General features: G+C 27.1%; 1 protein-coding gene across 4 annotated transcripts in view; it reads right to left on the bottom strand.

The window, feature by feature from the left end:
* Positions 1 to 23078, bottom strand: part of SNF4Agamma (SNF4/AMP-activated protein kinase gamma subunit) — a 279015-nt gene that overhangs the window by 98453 nt on the left and 157484 nt on the right. For all 4 annotated transcript variants that reach the window (XM_065516510.1, XM_065498054.1, XM_065516351.1 and 1 more), the window contains one exon: positions 19548 to 19584. In XM_065516510.1, the coding sequence (XP_065372582.1) occupies positions 19548 to 19584 (37 nt within the window). The remainder of the gene's footprint in view (positions 1 to 19547; positions 19585 to 23078) is intronic.

The following is a 23078-nucleotide window of genomic DNA, read 5'->3' as shown; positions in this document are numbered from 1 at the left end:
TGTTGTGGTGTTGTTGAATAAATACTACATATTTACAAGTGGATGTACTCGTACATATGTATGTATAACGGAGTGTGAATTGTACTTTGAGAGAATATAATGATACTTACTGTTATTGTAAACAGAGCAAGTAAATATTTACATAAATAAACTGAAAGATAGATAAGATGACTTAAGTATAAAGTGATTAATATGGGTGTTTCCATCAGGGTAGAGGGAAAGTTAAAAGGATAGTTTTTAAGGTATAGGACAGATGCTATAGAGGTAAGAAGAAAAAAGGAAATTATATTTAAAACCAAATGAAATTCAATAGAACAAATTATATATCTTCTTAGTCATTTGCTTTAATAATTCGAAAAAATAAGTGCAAGTTTTAAATATTAATATTTTATCATCATACAATCATACTTAAATGTTCATCTTTAATAAAATTCTTAATGGTTTCTACTCCTAGCAATGAGTCACCCATAACAGCTAAAGCACGTTTCAACAAAGATTAGGCGATTCATACACAAAATTATAAGACTGAGCTACCTACAGTATGTTTATATTTACATAACAGAATCGCCAAAGGGCTGTTTGATAATTTAAATGAATTAGAGGTCAAATTTAACAAAAAATATTGGGTGTATGACTTAAAAATGCGGTATTTACAATAGATGGCTTAGCTTTTGAACGCGGTTTTTGTTTTTAATAATTTATATATCATTTTGAAGGATACATATCTGCCATTTATTATCACTTAATTATTGAACAATATAGAGTAAGCAACAACGTTTTTTTGCTTCGAAAATGTCGAATTTTGTGCCAACAAAGCGTCATATGCGGGAAGTTTTGCTTTACTTCTTTAATTTGCAAAAAAACGTGTCGCTGAAGCACACCTGATTGCTGATTGCTCACCAAAGCTTATGGTGAATATGTTCCATCGCTTTCAACGTGCGAGAGATGATTTGTGCGGTTCAGAAGTAGTGATTTTGACACGTACACAAAGATCGCCCAGGCGGACCAAAAATATTGAAGACCAAACATTGGAGGCATTACCCCAAGAATATTGCTGTAAAACTCAACAAGAGCTTGCAAAATCATTGGGAGTTACTCAAGCAGCAATTTCGAAATGTTTGGAAGCAGCAGGATTTATCCAAAACCAAAGGAAATTGAGTACCATACGAATTGAAGCCGAGAGACCTTGAAAGACGATTTTGAATGTCCGAAATGATGCTTGAACGCTATAAAAGAAAATCATTTTTGCACCGAATAATTACTTACGATGAAAAATGGATTCATTACGATAACCCGAAGGGAAAGAGATCGTATGTGAAGCCCAACCAGCCCAACCAGCCTAATTGACACCAATGCCTCAAATCCATGGCGCTATATTTGGTGGGAGCAAGAGGGTCATATCTATTATGAGCTGCTGAAATTTGGCCAGACCATCACAGGGAACCTGTACCTAACACAACTAATTTCTTTGAAGTGAGCATTGGCCAGACATGAAACTGTAATATTCCATCATGACAACACTCGGCAACATGTTGCAATACCTGTTAAAAAGAATTGATAAAGAAGTGTTTGGGAATTTTTGCCTCACCCGCTTTATAGACCAGACCTTGCCCCGTCTGAGTACTATTTTATTTCGATTAAAGCATAACACTATTGGCCTCAAAAGAAGAGCAGTTATTTTTGCTCAGAATTCATACATATGTTGCCAGAAAGATGGGAAAAGATCATAGCTAACAATAAATAAATAAATTTATATTGTTTCAAATGTTTCAAAATAAAATCTAAAAAATCCCGCATTTTTAAGTCATACACCAAATATAAATAAGGAGAAATTTCAATTGAAATAAAACAGATAACCCCATTTTTAATATTCATCCAATTTGCTTTGTTAATAAGATAATTTTATGGCATTAATGTTTAAATACTTGGCGGAACCTGAAGGTCTAATCAGTAAATCAGGCTGTATGTCTTGGTCGCTTCTAGAACTAACCACAAAACAACACCGAGAACTGTCAAATCAGCTGACACAGAAAACAGTGCTGAACAATTTAAAGAAAAACTGTTTTTATTACCAAAGTAGTTCTTATACAGTGTGCATAAATTAATTTTAATGTAAATACCATGGCCCATAAAAATAGTCTAAATTATACTTTAAGATAACTAAAGTCGACTTTAGGTCACCATAGACAAGATAATATTGTTACGAAATTGTACTTGAATTCAAATGTAACGATTTTAACGGCTGATTTAAAAGTAGCAGAATGCTTTCAAATAACAGTGCTGTAATAGGAAACTGTAACATATCTGTGGGCATTATTAAATAAAAGCTTTCAGTTGATTTGATCGTAAGTTGGCAACGCTGTATTCGAATATTCAGTTAAATAACATTGTAGAAAGTATTGTATGAAAACATTGTATGAAAACATTTTATACATTTGAGGTGGCACCCAATTAAAGTCGGTTTAATTTAAAACATACTTTAATTTTACCTATAAATAGTTGAAAAGTAATTAAAAGCTGGTTTTTATTTTAAAGTTGGTTTTGAAAAGAACCTTCTTTTGTATTTGACAAAAGATGCAATTCAGTTTGATAATTGAAAATAGTGTTAATTCTATTAATGATTAAAATAATTTACTTGCTTATGAACATAATCCATTTCAAATCATTATTTTATAAAATTATAACAATGGAAAAGTTGCTTTTATAACATAAATACAAGAATTTATTTAATTTTCATAATAAAATCCTTTTGTTTAAATAACGGCAATATTGGCAGGTCTGCTGTCAAATCTGAAGAGTAATCAGGAAAAACAACAACAACCAAAAGACAAATTGAAACAAACATCACATGTATACACAAACACAAGCACATACATATGTACATACAAATAACTAGCTGACATACAAACATGTGTTTTGTTTACAAATATTAAAGTACAATAAAAACTAAAGAAGAAGCATACAGAAAATACAGAGTTGCCTTATAGGTGCTATATTTTTGATAAAAACACGTATTTTAAAGGAAAATATTATTAAAACCCTATTTAATCTATTTAAATATTCTAAATTTTAACAAATTATTGACAAATCAAACAAATTGTCTTATGTTTTAAACAAATTTATGTAAAACAAATGTATTATTTAAATGAATGTTTATTAAATTACGTTGTAATTGTTAACTAATTAACTCATTAAATTTCAAAGCATGTAGAACATAAATTAATTTTAAAAATGCGAAAGAAAACAATAAAAAGAGAAAGAGAAAAGTATTGTAAACAAATAAATAATGATAACATTGAATTTTAACAGTTCTCTTTTATTTTACAAGGCATGGTTTTTATCTTGATAGTAAAAATCTTGTAAAAACTAGTATTTATGTTTATGTAACGTGTAGTTTAAAATACTGAATGACTTAACTTACATTTTTTGTGGAATTTAAAAGAATTGTCCATAAGGGTGGAGAAAAGCGAGAGAGAGAGAGAGAGAGAGAAGAACTAAAAGAGCGAGAATTATGTTTACAGTTTCTAGTTTGTTTTGCTACAATTCTGCTAAAAACCCTCTAGTATTTTTTACGTTACATTTGGCACGTACTCCATACACTGGGTGCTTGTTTTTTTTTACCTTTTTCATGCCGGCTAGAATTGTTTTGTTTATGTTCTATATGTATTACATACAATAAGATTGGCCAGCATGCTAGCTCTGTGTTCTACGTGTCTAAATAATGTATGTACTAGTATGTAGAGCTATCCGTGTTTTTTTCTCTACTTCTTCCTATTGTTCAGTTTCTTTAACATGCCAAAAAACCATTAAAAGGGTGTGTTTTTGGGTCTGTTTTGGCCCTGTTCCAAACACAAAAAGCTAGGCAGATTTTTAATATATTCTGCTTTGTTTTGGGAAAATTGTAAAAGCATTTTTGTTAAATATTAAATCTTGCTGTCATTTTGCATTGTATAATGGGAAATTTGAGCATACTAGTGTAATAGAAAGCTAGTTAACCCTCTTTGCTAGCAAGTGTAATTTCATGAATTTTGAAATGGTGGCCACAAGGACACTCCCTCACAAAATTTAATATGAATGGCGTCATATTGATATTTTCTTAAAATATGAAAACAAAAAAAAAAATATAATAAATAATTGCCACGAGCTACAGTTGGTTAAGGTCGGTTTCTTTGAAGGTCTGATTTATTTTACTGGAATTTTGGGGGATTTTTCAAAGAAAAACTCATTTTCAGGAAAAGTGGGGGAAAGTTCCAATGAAAAGAAGGAATATTAAGTAAGATAATTCAAATTATAGAAATAAATAATAAAAGTTGTTAAGTTTTTTAATACTTCAAACTTGTTTTGCTAAAGAAAAATGTTTAATTAAAGATGCAATGATCCCGCTAAAAATAAAATAATGCGGTGGAATATCACTACCCACCATACAGTAAGGGAATTGAAAAAAATGGAATAAATTTGTAACTTCTAAGCGGATAGTCGGATTTTAATAAAATTACACATGTTATAGAGGATATTTATATTTGTGTAGAAATCTTCTACACCATTTCCAATTGTATTTCAGAAGTTTCTAACTGTATTTCAGAAATTTCCAATTGAATTTCAGAAATTTCTAATTATATTTCAGAAAATTCCAATTCAATTTCAGAAAATTCCATTTATATTTCAGAAATTTCCATTTATATTTCAGAAATTTCCAATTATATTTCAGAAATTTCTAATTATATTTCAGAATTTTCTAATTATATTTCAGAATTTTCCATTTATATTTCAGAAATTTCTAATTGTATTTCAGAAATTTCTAATTGCATTTCAGAATTTTCCAATTGTATTTCAGAAATTTCCATTTGTATTTCAGAATTTTTATTTTATACTTAAAAATTTTCCAATTGTATTTCAGAATTTTCCAATTGTATTTCAGAAATATCCATTTGTATTTCAGAAAATTCTAATAGCAATACCAATGGATATTTCTGAAATACAAATAGAAAATTCTGAAATACAATTGGAAAATTCTGAAATACAATTAGAAACATTTTAAATATAAATTAAAAATTCTGAAATACAAATGGAAATTTCTGAAATACAATTAGAAAATTCTGAAATACAATTAGAAAGTTCTGAAATATAATTGGAATATTCTGAAATATAATTAGAAAATTCTGAAATATAATTAGAAATTTCTGAAATATAATTGGAAATTTCTGAAATATAAATGGAAATTTCTGAAATATAAATGGAAATTTCTGAAATTGAATTGGAATTTTCTGAAATATAATTAGAAATTTCTGAAATTCAATTGGAAATTTCTGAAATACAATTAGAAACTTCTGAAATACAATTGGAAATGGTGTAGAAAAAATCAATTTCCCAAAATTTTTTAAATTTTCAATAAAGTAACTTTTGTTTTGCGGCTCCTCAGATGTAGTAGAGTTTATATTTTAAAATTTGGGGGTGATGGAGCATCAAGGCCCCAAATTGGGGTACCTCGGCTATATATTTAAAATGACCGAAAACTTTAGTTCTCAATTCGATTTGAAGGATTGTTATAGAAGAGATCTACAAAAAACGTGGATATGGATTTATATTCAACCCTATCGTGAAAAAATGTGAAATTTGTGTTCCCATGAAATATCTATTTCCCTCGAAGGGAAAATTGCTATCGTGATATTCCCCTAAACTTTTCATTCGCAATAGTTGATTTTGTTCGTAACAGCTGTTTAATGTTTACAAAATTCCATCTAAAAATTTCACAACATGGGGAATTTTTTCCCGTGAACAAAGTTTATGAACGAAAAATGGAAAAAGGGAAAATATTTCATGTGAAATATTGATTCGCGATAGGGGTGATTATCTCTTATATATTGTTTTTTTTTATTATTAATAATTTTTTTTTCACTTTTTCATTATAAACATACACTTATTTAGAACTGCAAAATTTCATTAAAAAATTCATAAATTCATTTTATTTTTTTTTCCTTATATTTTTTCCTTATTTTTGCAAAAAATCCTCTATGAATTTTTTAATTCTTAAATATTTTATACATAGCAATTATATGAAAATTGATTTTAAAAATTTAAATTTTAAAAAAATGATTTACAATTTTTTGACTCCTTATTTTTACAAAAAATCCTCCATGAATTTTTCAATTCTTAAAAGTTTCATACATTTTTGAAAAGAAGACACAATTCTTTGATATATAATATTGATATATAATATTTATATCTTATTTGTTCCACTAGTCTCATCAATGGCTTCAAAATATATAACACGCAGTAATTTGCTTCATCCTGTGATTTTCTATGACGTTTGGTAATGCAGTAGTCGGCAATGCAGTGTTAAAATACATACATAATGCAAAACGGCAAAATTCAGCATATTTCCTATATGTTATTGATTTGGCATACATAATTCTTGGCTAGTAAAAAAGGTAAGATATGCTTATTTTATATCAAAATGTAGGAAATTGTGTCTTATTTTTAAAAAATTTAAAGAATTCAAAAATTAATAGAATAAGGAATGAAAAAATGTAGTTGATGTAGTTCTGGAAAATTTTAATTTTTAAAATCAATTTCCCTACATTTACTATTTGAAAAGGTCTAACACAAAATTAGTTAACAAAAAAATACAAGGAACAAAGCCAATACTTTCATATGAAAATGTTCACAATGCAGTGAAGTGAAGAAACAAATTTGGAAGTTAATCTTCTAAACATTTTATAAATTTTTCATCACGGACAAACCAACAGTTTCCCCATTAAATCCACGTCCACATTCTGATTTAAATGCCCTAAAAGGGCTAGAAATTTAATATTACATAGTTTGTTACATATCTAGAAATAAATAATGATCAGCTTTAACAAAATAATTTGTATAAGCCCAATTATGAATAAAAAATTCCGCGGGAGTTTGTTCCCCGGGAGTTTTTTCCCATTGAATTTAAATAGGAAAAATGAGAAAAGGGGAAAAACTCCCGGGCTGTATCATTACTAAAATTGCTCATACACAGAGAAAACAGATTCGTGATAGCAACAGAATTTGTTGCCAATCGAATGATTCGGTTGCACACATAGAATTTTTCAGTTCTAACAACAGAAAGTCAGTTGATAAAGAAGAATTTCTGTTGAGGCAACCAAACTTTAGTTACTCCTTCCAAAATATTGTAGCCACAACTGTAAAATTCGGTCACTAAGACAGAATCATTCAATTGGCAACAAATTCGGTTGCTATCACGAATCTGTTTTCTCTCTGTAAGTAATGTAGTAACACCGAGAAATACAAAAACATCTGTTTTTTTGTTTGTTTACATTCAATAGCCGCCATTTTAGTATGAGAGAGAGAGAAAGACAGAGATGCCACTTTAAATTAATTTCTGTTCAGTTGTAAGCTGGGTTAACACGTAATTTTAAGAGAAAACTCGCCTAAGGTTGACGATTTTGAATATAAACTTTAGTTTTATGTAATTTGTTCATATTTTTACTAAATATAAATGAATTTGAGTAATTTATGTGGACACAAGGACTAGAAATTTAATATGAGTTTGTTACATATCTAGAAATTAGTTTAAAAATCAATTAAACACTAAATTATCAGCTTTAAAAATGGAATTTAACATAAACAGCTGTTGTTTTACTAAAATTGCTCATACGTATGGTAGGAAAACAGAGAAACACACAAACAGCTGTTTTTTTGTTTACATTTAAAAGTCGCCATTTTAGTATGAGAGAGAGATAGAGATGCCACTATAAGTTAATGTATGTAGATTTGTAAAATGGGCTACCAGATAAGTTCAATGAGAAAAAAGGTAAATTTAACAATTTTTACAAAAAATTTCACTATTGAGGCCTTTAATAAAATTAGTAAATAATTATAATAATAAATAACTTTTTTCAAACTTTTATTATTAAAATTAAATTTTTTGTTTATAAATTTCCATTTAGGCAAAATTTCATATGAAAAATGTCTGAAAGTAGGGGAAAGGAAAGCTGGGTTTAATAAATAAAGCAATTTAGATTTGATTTTTTTTTTATAAATTTTTCAATTTTCATTTAATATTTTTTAAGAGTAGAGTCTTGTTGTATCATAAAATTTTAGAAACGTTTTAAAGTCAAGCTAAAAATCTATAAAAATATAAAATTTCATTGAAAATTTTACTTTTATTACACATTTTAAATAATCAAAACCTTATTTAAAAACAAATATGCACTGATTTTTTTCAAAATTTTTATTATACAAACAAAAATAAATGTTCTTATTTATCATCACTCATTTCCCCCTAACTAAACATAAAACGTACTTAATAAATAACATAAATGCTTATAAAAAATGAAATGCATTCAAACAAGCACGTTTTGACTTGACTGTATATATTTTATGTTTCAAACATGACCAGTGTTGCCATATATACATTTCTTTTTTTTTAAAGAACTTATTTCTGAAAAAATAAATTTTTATTTCAAAATGAGAGATATTTATCATTAAATTCCTCAAAATAAAACTTACTGATTTAAGGAAATCAATGTGGAGATCGAACATTTTTAATATGCCATAAACTCAATATAAAATTTGAAACAGGAGTTTTGAAATCCATCCATAGTATAAAAACATTGTTTTGTGAATATTATAACAATAGTTTTTTTTAATAAACGACAGCTAATAGAGCCTTTTTGTATAATTTCTTTAAATTATAAATAAAATTAGAAAAACTGTACAAATTTCTTTTTTACATCTAAAAAAACTTGCAAAAACAAAGGAAAACTCTACATATGGTAACACTGAATATGACCAAATGCACACAAGGAAACCCTTGCAAAAAAAACACATACTGTGCTTCTTCTTCTCTCTGGATAAATACACACAGCAAAAGAAATAACAACAACATTATCTGACTCGTAAAGAAAACCATTCATTCTGCATTAAACAAAAAATAACAATAAAACAAAAACAAAGAAATGCATTTTTTTGTTTGTTGTTTTATGTGTTGCTGCTGTATTTGTTGTTGTATGCAAAGCTGCCAGATAAATTTTATGAAAAATATCGTCATAGTCGGCACTTTAAAGTTGAAATATCGGAACAATGAAAAGAATCATCCTGAATTATTTTAAAAATGTAACTATATTTCAAAGGCCTTTAAAATTAGCTTACATTTGCTGATATACATATAAGCAATAAACCTCAACTACATCGATTTTTTACTTATTATTATCTATGTATATCTGGATTACTAAGTCATTAATATAGACAATATAGATATCTAATGATAGATACAGTGGTTGACAAAACAATGGAAACTTTTCCAAATATTCATATGTAGCCCAAAATTTAAAATATTTTTTTAAAATAAATTTTTTTTTTTTTAGTATTTTACTTGTATAGTTTTATTTATATAAATTAAGTGAAAAACAAACAACATAATTAATTATATTCTGAAAAAAGGGAACAAAATTAAAAATATTCTCTATTTCGCTACTGACAAAACAATGGAAACTTTTAAACTTCTGCAAGAAAGAAGTGTAAAACGAAAATAATATTTAAAAGAACGATGTAAAAGCATCCTGTTTACAGTTATTTTATTTTTAAATTCTGGTAATTTTTCACAATTTCTTTTTCTAAAGTTAACGAAAATAGCTAAAGTTAAGATTTGTGAAGACTTAAAAAATAAAATAATTAACAATTTCAAAGCTGGTTTAAAACAAAAACGTATCTGTGACAAATATTCAATAAATAAATCAGCTGTTTCAAAAATTATAAAGAAATTTCGTGAGACCGGTTCTGTAAAAACTCAACATTTAGGTGGAAGACCTCGTAAGACTACTCCTAGACAAGATTATTTAATAGCGAGAGAGTTCAAGAAATTCCCAAAAATAACTCCTCGAGATGTTGTTAATAGCCTAAAATTAGAAATAAGTACCCGAACAGTTAGTCGCAGGGCAAATGAGGCTGGTCTTGGTTGCTATCGTCCTGTGAAAAAACCACTCATTTCTAAAAAGAACCCTTCTGCTAGTCTACAATTTGTCAGGGATCATTTCGTTACAGAAATGGAATACTGTCCTCTTTTCCGAAGAATCTAAATACAATTTAAGAGGCAGTGATGGGAGAACATTTGTAAGACTACCAAAGGGAAAAAGATTAGATCCAAAGTACAGAAATAAGACTGTAAAGTTTGGCGGTGGCAATATTATGGTATGGGGATGTTTTTCAGGGCAAGATATAGGCCCAATTCATATTATAAAAGATACCATGACAGGTATAGGATACAGAACCATATTAAACGATATTATGTATCCATACGCTGAGGAAAATATGCCTCTAGTTTGGAGATTCCAACACGACAACGACCCGAAACACACCTCTAGGGTTGTAACCGAGTGGTTACAGATCTCAATCCCATAGAAAATCTATGGGAAATTGTAGATCGTAAAATAAGGACCCAAAATTACACCAGGAAGGAAGATTTATCGGAGGCGGTTATAAGGGAATGGCAAAATATTTCCAAGGAGACCATTGACTCTTTAATTGCATCAATGCATCGTCGATGTGTAGCAGTTATAAAAAATAAGGGATACCCAACAAAATATTGAGTTATTGCAAAGTTTAGACCCTATTTGTTAAAATAATACCAAGTTTCCATTGTTTTGTCAATGCCGTAATAAAGAAATCTTTTAATTTTGTTTTCTCATTTTTAGAATTTAATTAATTATGCCCTTTGTCCTTTGTTTTTTGTTAAATTAAGTTAATAAAAGTATACAAATAAAATACTATAAAAATGTTAAAATTTTTTAAAAAATTATTTCAGATTTTAGGCCACTAAGTCCTAAGTGTGAAACATTTGCTGCAAAACATTTGAGTTTGTTGATGAAAGGGGAAAGAGGAATGAAAAAGGGAACTTTGTTTCATGTACATGAAGTTTTTGTTGAGTATGTCATCGACATTTATTCGTTCGTATTCGTACTGTACAGAAATGTCAAAAACTGAAAAGCAAAAACTTCACTGTGTGGACACGAATGCAGTTTCAAAAGAGAATTTAAAAATGTTTTGCAGCAAATGTTTCACAGTGTGGACCGGGACTAAAGAAATATTTGGAAAAGTTTCCATTGTTTTGTTAACCACTGTATTTCAAAGACCTTTCCAACGTCGTTTATAACGAAATAGCGAAAAATTTAATTTAAAATGAATTTTTTCACAAAAAAAAAAATTTTTGGTATAAAAATTAATTTTTTAAATTTTTTTTTTATTTAAAGTATAATCTCTTGTTTTTTAAAATTCGACTAGAACTTTATTTAAAAATAAATTTTTCAGATTTTTTAAAAAATTTCAGATTTTTTTTAAAAAAAAGCAAAAATTATTTTATCGAAATTAAATGGGAAGATCCAACCCAATAAGCATCAAGGTTCCAAAAGTTCAAGCACTAGAATATTTTGTTGGAATTTGACTTGAATGCAAACGTAATTATGTATAAAACTTGTGAAATATTTGAAATTATGGCTTGAATTTATGTTTCCTATTTACTAGAGAATGCTATTGAAACAAAGTGTAAAGCAACTGTAAATCAATTGCTTGACTATAATTTAAGGCTTGAATTACACTTGCTTTCAACTTGAATTCCTGTAAAAACGTCTATTGGGAAGGTCAATAACATGCATTTTGTCTGTGCTGTTTGGTGGAGAAATCCTCTATTAAATTTTAAAATTCTTAAAAGTTTTATACATTTTTGAAAAGAAGAAACAATTTCCTAAACATTGATCTCATTAACGGCTTTAAAATATATAACTTGCAATAATTAGCTTCATCTTGTGGTTTTCTATGATGTTTGGTAATGCAGTAGTCGGCAATGCAGTGTCAAAATATATATATTAAAAAACGACAAGATTCAGCAAATTTCTTGTATATTATTGATTTGGAATCCATAATCTTGACTAGGAAATGCTTATTTTATATCAAAGTGTAGGAAATTATGTCTTTTTTTAAAAAAATTTTTAAAATTCAAAAATTCATAGACAAATTTAGTTGGTTTTTTTTTGGAAAATTTTAATTTTTAAAATCATTAACCCTAAAATAAAGGTCTTACAAAACAAAAAATATAAAATTATACAAATATATTTCCTGTAAAACAGGAACAAAGCCAATACTTTCATATGAAAACGTTTACAAATATGAAAATTAATCTTCTAAACATTTTATAAATTTTTAATTGTCCGTTATTAAAGCGTTTTGAAAAACTAAAACTTAACCACGCTCAAACCTAAAATTAAAAAATTATTTTATCTAAATTTAATTGGAAAATCCAAGGTCAATAACTTGTATTTTTTTCTGTGCTCTTTGGCTGGAATTCCTGATATTCATCCTTGACTCTGTTTTCAATAAAATTTCGTTAAAAAATCGGCATTGTTTATGCAAAAATCACCTTATCGTCACTTTGCTATTTTTTAATTAAAAAAATTGGCAAATCTGGCAGGCCTGGTTATATGTAATAACTGAGTGTATGCCTGTCAGTCTGTCTGTTAATATGTGTGATGAGAGTAAGTAATTCTTTCTCACATATTATTTTTGTCAATGCGCAATATTTTTATTTCAAGGTCAACACAAGGTTAGTATTTACAACAGGAGAACTAACAAAAAAACAACCACAGACAAGAATAAAGGATTAAAGGAACAAGAATAAAAAAACACTGATCAGAAACACAACGGCTGTGTAAAAAAATCAACAAAACGAGAAAAAAAATGGTAATAACTTTGTTTTTTCTGTGGCCATACATGAATGGGAATTTCATGTTAAAGGGAATGAAATGAAAATAATAAAAACAAAATGCCAGCAGCCAGGCCTATCACAGTTAACGTCATAATTTCTAGTGATTATTAAAACAATGTATAAATTATTTATAGAGAGCATAGCTGTAAATTGTGAATATTTTTATTCAAAATATTTCCAAAAACTTAATTAGTTTTGCATTTTAGTTATATTTAAAAAGATAAATTTATATTGAAATCATTCTATATTATTCAAAATAGGATACTAATTAATATATATCTATTTAGAATATAAAGCATTAAATATTATTTGATTTCAATAGAATACGATATTAAACAAATTATACTTAAAAGTTTTCAATAAACATTTATAAAATTATACTAATAGTATTTGTATTTTGGTAACAATAAGTTGTATTTTATTTATTATATAATGAATAGATTTTAAAATATTCTAATCAATATGAAAACATGTAATTATTTTCAAATTCTATTTTTATAGTCAAAATTAAATATTAATTTAGTTTATTCAACTAGTTATGAATAAAATATTGTTTTACTTATTCGAAAATTTGTTGATAGATTTTATTCAAAGCAATTTTCTTTGAATAATTTTATTTCTCCAAAAAAAAAGAAAAATATTTAAATATTCAACAAAAAATTTTAGAATACTTTTTTATTCATAGAAATTTTCTTTGAATAATTTTATTTGTGAAAATAAAGTCAAATATTTTAACAACAAATTTTTGTAAAATTTTATAAAAATTATTTTTGTTTGTGAAAATGAGCTCGGACGATAATTATGAAAAAGATCCTTCGTTTGCTATAAATAAACAAAAACAATGCTCAAAAATAATTCAGCGATATTTTGAACGTCTAATTTCACTTGCAGGGTTATGAAATAGCCCTAGGAGGAATGCCATGTAAGACGATCATTTTGAACAACTAGTTACTTTAAAAACAGTTTTTAAAAATAATTCATGAATTTTGTTCTTCACAATTTAAATTAATAATAAACCTCAAATTGAAACCAGTGATAATCAATGATTTAGTAGAAGTTTTTAAAAATAGAATATTAGATATCAGAGAACTAGGGTTCCAATTTCCCTGAATTTTTCCATTCCCAAACTAAGAAAAAACAAGTAAGAGTGCTATATTCGGCTATGCCGAATCTTATATACCCTTCACCTTTGTTGTGGATGCATTATTATTTTTTATAATTAGTATATAGGTATGTATGTACATTGCCCACTTTCAGCGTACAGCATCCTAAATTTATCAAGAACACAAAAAACAACAACAACGCCAAACGAAACAGAACACCAAAAGAAAAAACAAAAACAAAATACGCAAGGCAATGAAACCAACACACATCCAAACATACGTTTAATTTTATAAAAAACAACAACAACGCCAAAAGAAACAAAACACAAAAGAAAAACAAAATACGCAAAGCATGCACATTCAAACATACGATTTGTTGATTTTTTGTCAAAAAATCCAACACACAACCAAACATACGTTTAATTGTATAAAAAACAACAACAACGCCAAAAGAAACAAAACACAAAAAAAAACAAAATACGCAAAGCTTGCACATCCACACAACCAAACAAACGGTTAGTTGTATAAAAAACAACAACAACGCCAAAAGAAACAAAACACAAAAAAAACAAAATACGCATAGCTTGCACATCCAAGCATACGTTTTGTTGTTTTTTTTGTCAAAGCATGCAATACATTGTGTTTTTTGATGAAATTTTCAGAGGTTGTCTCGGATTTTTGCTCATATCTCCGTTATTTATAGACGGATTTTGCTGATTTTAAATAGCAAAATTCTCGAAAGTATGTCTGACAGAATTGTTGAAGATTTGGATCCCGGAGATATCTGGGGCCTTCAGAAAATTGATTTCAACAGACAGACAGACGGACAGACAGACAGACAGACAGACAGACGGACATGGCTTAATCGACTCCGCTATCTATAAGGATCCAGAATATATATACTTTATAGGGTCGGAAATGAAAAATGTAGAAATTACAAACGGAATGACAAACTTATATATACCCTTCTCACGAAGCTGAAGGGTATAACTAGTTAAATCTGAAACAAATTTGTAATTCGTTTCGAAAATAAATTTTTCAACTCAGAATGCAATCAGAAGACATTTTACATCAGTATTATTGTGAAATAAAAATATTCTTTAACATTTATTAGAATTATTTCTATTCAGTAATTTTTGGAAAAATAAATTTATTTGTTTCAAATTTGTGAGAAATAAAAATATTTCTAAAGTTTCATTAGAATTATTTCTATTCAATCATTTTTTGTTTGAATAATTTTAGTTTTTTGTGTTTTGTTTGAATAAATATTCCAAAGAAATTAATTGATTGTATTTGTATCTAAATGAAATAAATTTAAATTTTATTCAACTTTGTTTTATTTGAATATATAAAATTTTATTATTTTCTAAAAAAATATCACTATAATTTAATTAAACTAATATAAAATGATTTTATTTATAATTTATTTGATTTTAAAAGATATAAATATGCATAAATTTAACTGTAAATATTATTAATAAATTAGACAAATACTTTATTTAACTAATAAATAATTTGGAAAATAAATATTTATAATTGGAAACAAAAACTAAAATAATATAAAAAATATTTATATTTTGTATTTTATTCACAAGTTACAGCTATGATAGAGAGGCTACTAAAATCTTAACGCCTAAGGCGTTTGCCATAATTTTAATAAGAAAATATTTAATAATTTATTATAGCACTTAGGCAATTTTGTAGCAAATAATTTCTAGATTAATTAAATACAAATTGTGTGGTTTAGAATAATAAACAGAAATACAATGTTGGGCAATAGAAAAAATCGCTGTAATTGTTAAAAGAATATTCCTTCTAAGGCCATTAATAAACTGTAGCAATTTCACAAAATAATCTAATTTTCTTAATAAAATAAATTTGTTTGTATAAAAATTTTATTTATAAATTTAATTATTATTATAGTTGCCCCACTGTGCCTCTTTACACTCTTAAGTCAGACACTTAACTACGTACATTAACAAAATTCAAAAATGCTTTAATTTCTTTAAAAATACTAAAATAATTTCTTAAAAATTTATTAGTTTGTTTACTTGATATTTAAACATTAAAATAGTATTGCGTTTTGAAAAGCAAACTACCACTAAACAAGGCACGAACCAATAGTCTGTCTCCTCAACCAAAATAAAAAGCCGCCCACGTATCAATAAAAATGCCCTACAAGGGGTAGACAGATAATATAAGTTGCTAACATGGCAATTGAACAATTCACCAAACAAAAACAGCTGTTTCTCTCAATAGAGCGTATGTGTAACAAATTACTCATACGTATAGGAGGAACATAAAGAAATAAAAACAAACAGCTGTTTTTTTTCTGTTTACCTTTTAAAGCCGCCATTTAAGTAAGTGAGAGGGAGGGGATGCCACTGAATATAATTTCATTGCTGCATTTTACAATTTAGACATGTAATTTTAAATTATTCTTATAGTTTAAGGATTTTATGGTTTATTTAACAAAGATTTTTAATAATTTTTATTATTTTCTAAGTATTTGAATATAAATGAAAAAAAAAGAATTTATGATAAAGGGTTTTTAGTCAAGACAATTTAAATTATCTTGTCATGTTCATAAGAAAAATACAAAATAATGCAAAAACATGACGTGTAATTCAAGCTAAATTAAAAAAATGTAAAAATTTATGTTTGTTATTTTGAAATTTTAGTTATTCTTGGTATTTTTTTAAATAATATACATAAATTAAAAGGAAATTTAAATATAATTATATTAAGTTTATAAGAATATGTATTTTTTATTTATTTATATTATTTGAAATTGTGTTTAGCTATTCTTTGTAATTATTTAAATATTATTAATTATAAGGAAATCAAAATATAGTTAAACTATATTATACATACTATAATACTATTATTTATATTTGGTCAATTCACAAGGTGTCTTATCAGTCATATTGTCATAATGTCCTAATATATCACGACTCGGCAGCTCGACTTAACCGACACTTAGGCATTCGGCGCATGTCTCTGCTGATTGGTTACGATATCACAATAAACATAGCATACAAAGTAGTATTATTTTAGGGCATTTTTTGCTTGAAAAACAATAAAAACCATTGTGAAATATTAGGACATTAGGACAATATGACATGATAAGAAACCTTATGAATTTACCAATTATGTAAATTTTTTCATTATATTTAATGAAACGCCTTTAAGCTGTAAAATCCTGCTGCTCATTTGGATATTTTTTTTTTTTAAACATTTTCATTGAAAGTTATTTATAAAATAGAAATTAATCACATGAAATATAACTACAATTTTTATTTTTCTAAAATTTGTAAATTATTAATTAAAATTCTCCATTTCGTTAAAAAAATCAGAAACTTTTCTTTATTTTAAAAGTTTACATATCAAATTATCCAACTCTGCTCCAAAGCAATGTTATTGGCTAAAATTTAAAATATGGCAACTTTGGTTTAATTCACATTCTGCTAACAGTGATGCTAACCTGGGATTTTAGGCAGTAAATACATAAACCGGCAGTATGAGCAGAGCCGCCCACAGATTATTAATGCTGGTTCTAACACGTCAAGTTTACATGAGCAAATCTTTAGTTTATAGAAGAGAGAGGATGAAAAATAGTTTCAATCTCCTCTTTCATCATCAAACACAAGAATTGCGCAAGTAAACTTGACATGTGTGAGCCAGCAGTTATAGTTATGCAACAACTGACAGTTGTAAACAAGTAAGAAAGTATGGTCGGTCAAGCCCGACCAAATAATACCCTACACTAAGTAAAAGAGCAAAAACATTTTTCTTTTAAAATTTCAATAATTTATATTTTTGAGTGAGTTTCGGAAGTGGGCCTTATATGGGGGCTATGACCAATTATGGACCGATCACCATGAAATTAGGTCGTGAGATTTATTTTGTGTGTATACCAACATTTTTAAGCGATTTATTCACGTTAAAGTGATTTTCGGAAACGGGTCTATATGGGAGCTATGACTAATTATGGACCGATCGTAACAAAATTTGGTGACATGAATTTTGTATATATAAAACTTATTTGAAGCGGATTTTGTGGAGTTACATATATAAATTAAACATTAATGACCGATAAAGTCCAATTTCGGGAGGACATTTGTATGGGGGCTATGACCGATTTCAGCCAGTTTCAATAGGCTTGGTCCTTGAGCCGAAAAAATAATATGTAAAAAATTTCATCGAAATATCTTCAAAATTGCGACCTGTACTCTGCGCACAAGGTTTACATGGACAGCCAGCCGACCAGACGGACGGACGGACATCGTTTACATCTGCACAAACGCATAATACCCTCCCCACTATGGTAATGTAGGGTATAAAAATGTTATATCGTACCGTATGTTCTACCACCACTTATCAATGACTAGTTTGCAGAGCGAGAGAAAAATAAAAAATTTCAATAGGCAACGAAATTGCCATATTACTGGAGCCAATTGATTCATATCTATGTAATTTGTAGGAGCCGCATTAAAGAAATTTTGTTAATTAACCTTTTTTTTAAATATTATTTTAATATATAGCTCAATATTTAAGCCCTCTATTGCCACACCATACACTAGATAAATATTTATAACACTTAATTAAACTAAACAAAACTAATATTGCCATTTACATTATTATTATTATAGACAAAAAAAAAAGAACAAACAAATTAGAAATTTATAAATAATTACAAACAAATAAAAATAAACACAGAATTGTGGCTACTGTGTTTATCACAATAAAATAAACAAATAAGTACGCAAATTTACAAAAATTACATAAACGATCACGTTTAATTGTTTGTTTTGTTTTCATTTATTTTGTGTTTGTAATTTTAATAAGTCTTGTAAAAATTCACTCACTACAAATCGTCTCACTTTAAACATTTTGTTGACATTTCCTTTGTACAATTTATGTTCATGTTGATTGCTTTAAAGCTGCCCACTCTCAGCTGTTATTGTCAACAATCTTGTTTTTATATTGTTAAGCGCCATCTTGTGTCATAAATATTAGAATTATTACTAATTTTTATTGAGATTTTATACGAGGAATGTGTTGAAAATGTTATAGGCAAGAAAAAACAAGTAGAATAAATATGGCGAACAAGTGTTTTTAGCAAAACAATAAAAACAACGACTGAGAAAGAGAGCGAGAAAGAGGGGTAAGGGAAAATGAGAAATAGCTGTTCTTTGGTGGAATGTAAACATAACCAAGTACACTGAACAAAATATTATAATAAAATTAAAGTAATAAAGTTATTTTTGCTAAATAAATTAATTTTTTAAATTATTAAACATTATAAGAATAGTTTTTATAATATTTAAAGAGTTTTAAAGTTTATAAAACAAATTTTCTATGGAAATTTTGTTTTAAATTTTTTTTTATAAATTTAAAAATTGTTTATGATTAATCTTAAAATAAAGCTGTAAAAAAATTTTAGATTAATATTGCTTTTGTTATTAAACAAAAATATTTGTAATTTTATATTAAAACTTAAACTATTACATTTTGGAAGTCAAAAGAAAAAATGTATAGAGACAAACTTTTGTATGAAAAGTTTTTTAAACTTTTTCATCTCTCATTATTTTTTGCTGTAAAACAACTAATAGTAAAAAATAAACTTGGTACTTGCACATGGTTTTTTTAATAAAATAAAATTTAAAAGTATGTAATTGAATTGAAAAAGTACTTACTTTGTACTGCCAGCTGTTGTTGATGCGCCGCTGCACGCTGTAATTAAAAGAATTTAAAAAAAATAAAATAAATATTATGAAAAATATTTTAATATAAAGAATATAAAACGTCATTTACACTTTGCATTATTGTACGTATGCCACTGCGTTCCAAAGCTTGTACATCTAAGGATTGACTGCGGCCACGCTGGTTTTTCGAGGACGACGAAGAGGACGATGATGAGTGAGCATGGCGTATAATCCAACGTTTAACCGCCGACATTTTTATTTATTTTTTTTTAAATTAATATTTTAAATACTAGTAGGTGTTTGTATAGTTTAGTTTCTTTTTTTTTAATTTTAAAAAAAATAATTTGTATTTTGTTTTAACACAGCCTTTGTATTTATATTTTCTATACTTTTCCAAGTGTTTAATTACATTTTGTTGACACTGTATTAAAAACAGCAAAGAGAATATATTAGAGCACAAAATAGCTAAAGCTTTCCACTTTAAGAGAATTCTTAGTTAAATAAAGCTTTTTTAAGCTTTTTTCTTTATCATATTTAACGTAAGAGGGCGTTTAATTTAATACAACTTATACTTCCGTCAGTTACAAAAACATTTAAAGAAATTTAAAACAACTTTTTCATTTAATATGTTAAATAAAATAAATAACTTTGTTTAAACAATTCCCAGTATGCAAAATGATTCGAAGTTATATCGAAAATGAATCATTTTTTCGTAAAATTTTATCGATATCGACTTCGATATAATGTCGAGAATGTGCGTGTTTTCCTAGGTAGAGTGCAGAGCGATAAAGAGTCGAAAATCGTTTATTATTCTGATTCTAATTTTTATCGATATACTATACCTTTTTCGGTATTAAAAATGTTCTAAAATGATTCGATTTCGATTAAATATATGAGCATCATAATAAATTCATATTTTCGATTTTAATTCGAAATAAGTTCGATAAAAAGAACTGACTCGAAATGTTGCATACTGGGTTGTGTTAAGAGCTTTTTATAATATATTTTTTGTTAGTGTTTAAGAATTGAACAAATATTGAAGTTTTAAATATCGTAATGTTTTATTTATATTTAATTATTTTTATTAAAAAACAATAAGAAATTACTTCAAGTCATGATGATTTTAAAGCTTTTGTTTATTATAATATTTTACGCAGAGAATTCTGCAAAATAAATGCACGTGTTAGGAAATTTCCTCTGAACAGTAAAATACAAGAATAAAATAATTTTTAAATTCTTTACTTTTTATGAAATATGTTCTATAATATTGGCAACAGTCTCCAAATTTGTGTTTAATATATAGTAAATTTTAAGAAATTCAATGATTTCGAAAAGAATAGGTTTGAAATTGTATAATTTCTCTCAAAAATTTTCAAAAAATATAGAAATAAAGTTAAATATTAAAATGATTGTGAAAGCTCTTTTGTCTAACATAAAACTAGTAAATTTTTAAAGGTCTGTTTTGAATAAATTGTATTTCTTCTAAGCTAATTGTTTATTGCCTAATATTTTAGTAAAGTTTAAAGCCGTTTCTTTCCTTAATTTGTATTAATTTTTTATATAAACTGGGAAATAAGAGTTTTTCTGCTCTTAATGTATGCAACACTGAACATAATATGAAATAATTGGCAACACTGTGGTTCAGAGAGGGAGACAAACCAGGGTTGGCATTTTAACAGTAATGTCAATTATTACGAAAGAAAACGCTTGATACAAACAAATAAGATGCGAAAACTAATCGAAAGTTAAAGGAGGAAAATATGAAGGGACTGTATCGAATTTTTGTACACAATTTATGATAAATATAAGTTAGTATTGAGCAAAAAGCCCTAAAATCAAAGAATTTTTAATACAATTTAAGTTCATTTGAGAGAATAATGACAATTAAATAAAATTTGGCTAATTTTGTAGATTCTTTTATTTTAAAATATAAAAAATTAACAGATATATTAAAATATTTTATTATTACACCATTCACCTTCGTGAGAAGGGTATATATAAGTTTGTCATTCCGTTTGTAATTTCCACAATATAATTTTCCGACCCTATAAAGTATATATATTGTGGATCCTTATAGATAGCGGAGTCGATTAAGCTATGTCCGTCTGTCTGTTGAAATCAATTTTCTGAAGATCCCAGATATCTTCGGTACTCAAATCTTCAATAATTCTGGCAGACATGCTTTCGAGAAGGTTTATATTTAAAATTAGCAAAATCGGTCCACAAATGGCTGAGATATGAAGAAAAAACCAGGACAACCTCGATTTTTGACCTATTTTTGACGTATATCTGGATTACTAAGTCATTAATATAGACAATATGGACATCTAATGATAGATATTTCAATGACCTTTGCAACGACGTATATAAGACCATAGTAAGTTGGACCTACAATGGGTCAAAATCGGAAAATATTTTTTAACCCGAATTTTTTTTTCACCAAAAAAATTAAAAACAAAAAAAAATTTTTTTTAAATTTAAAAAAAAAAATTTAAATCTAAAAAATTTTAAAATAACAATTAGAAAATTTTTTTTCCAAAAAACGAATAACACAACTTTGAAAGAAAAAAATAAATTTTGTTTACCTAAAAATATTTAAAATTTGTATTTTGAATTATAATTTGGTGAAGGGTATATAAGATTAGGCACAGCCGAATATAGCTCTTTTACTTGTTTTTATTATAGAAATGAGTTTAAACAGCTTCTTTCATTAATTTGTATCAATTTTGAATATAAACTGCGAAATAAGAGTTTTTCTGCTGTTAATGTATGCAACACTGAACATATGAATGGGACTAATTGGCAACTCTGTGTTTTAGAGAGAGAGACAAACCAGGGATGGTATTTTAATAGTAATGCCAATTACTACGAAAGAAACCGTTTCATATAAACAATTAAGATGCGAAAACTAATCGAAACTTAGAGGAGGAAGGAACAAATCAAGATCCGCGTAACAGTTTATATTTTCATAATTTTTTTTCTGTTAATATTCACATTTTCTGTATTGCCGGCCTTCGGCCGGGTGAAGGGACTTTTAACTCTGGGGTGTATCGAACACCGGCTTCGCTAAAATCACTTTTTCTGTATATCAAAATTTTCTGAAGTACTGTCATATAAAATCAAAAAGGAATTTTTGGTTCACAATATTAATAAACTGTACCATATTATATATCATATTAAAGGTATTGTGAAGCACTATTCAATGATACCCATAACGATCAGTTTGTTTTCCGAATATATGAGAAATGTACTATTATATGTATTGACTTTAAATTCATATAACTCTTAAACTAAGAGAGAGCAGGGAAAAATATTAACGTTTTTGTGCTTATAATTATGAGAGCTATCAACACCAAAGAAATTATAAAAATGCAAGCTGTTTCGCTGATCTTGATTTATACCAGGAGGAAAAGATGAAGATACTGTATCGATTTTTGTTTACACAATTTATGACAAATATAAGTTAGTATTGAGCATAGAGCCATAAAATCAAGGAATTTGAATAAAATATAAGTTAATTTG

This window comes from Calliphora vicina, chromosome 1 (genome assembly GCF_958450345.1).
Source record: "Calliphora vicina chromosome 1, idCalVici1.1, whole genome shotgun sequence".
NCBI classification, from domain to species: Eukaryota; Metazoa; Arthropoda; class Insecta; order Diptera; family Calliphoridae; genus Calliphora; species Calliphora vicina.
Note: the sequence above shows the minus strand (reverse complement) of the source record. Positions and strands in the feature narration are given on the sequence as shown.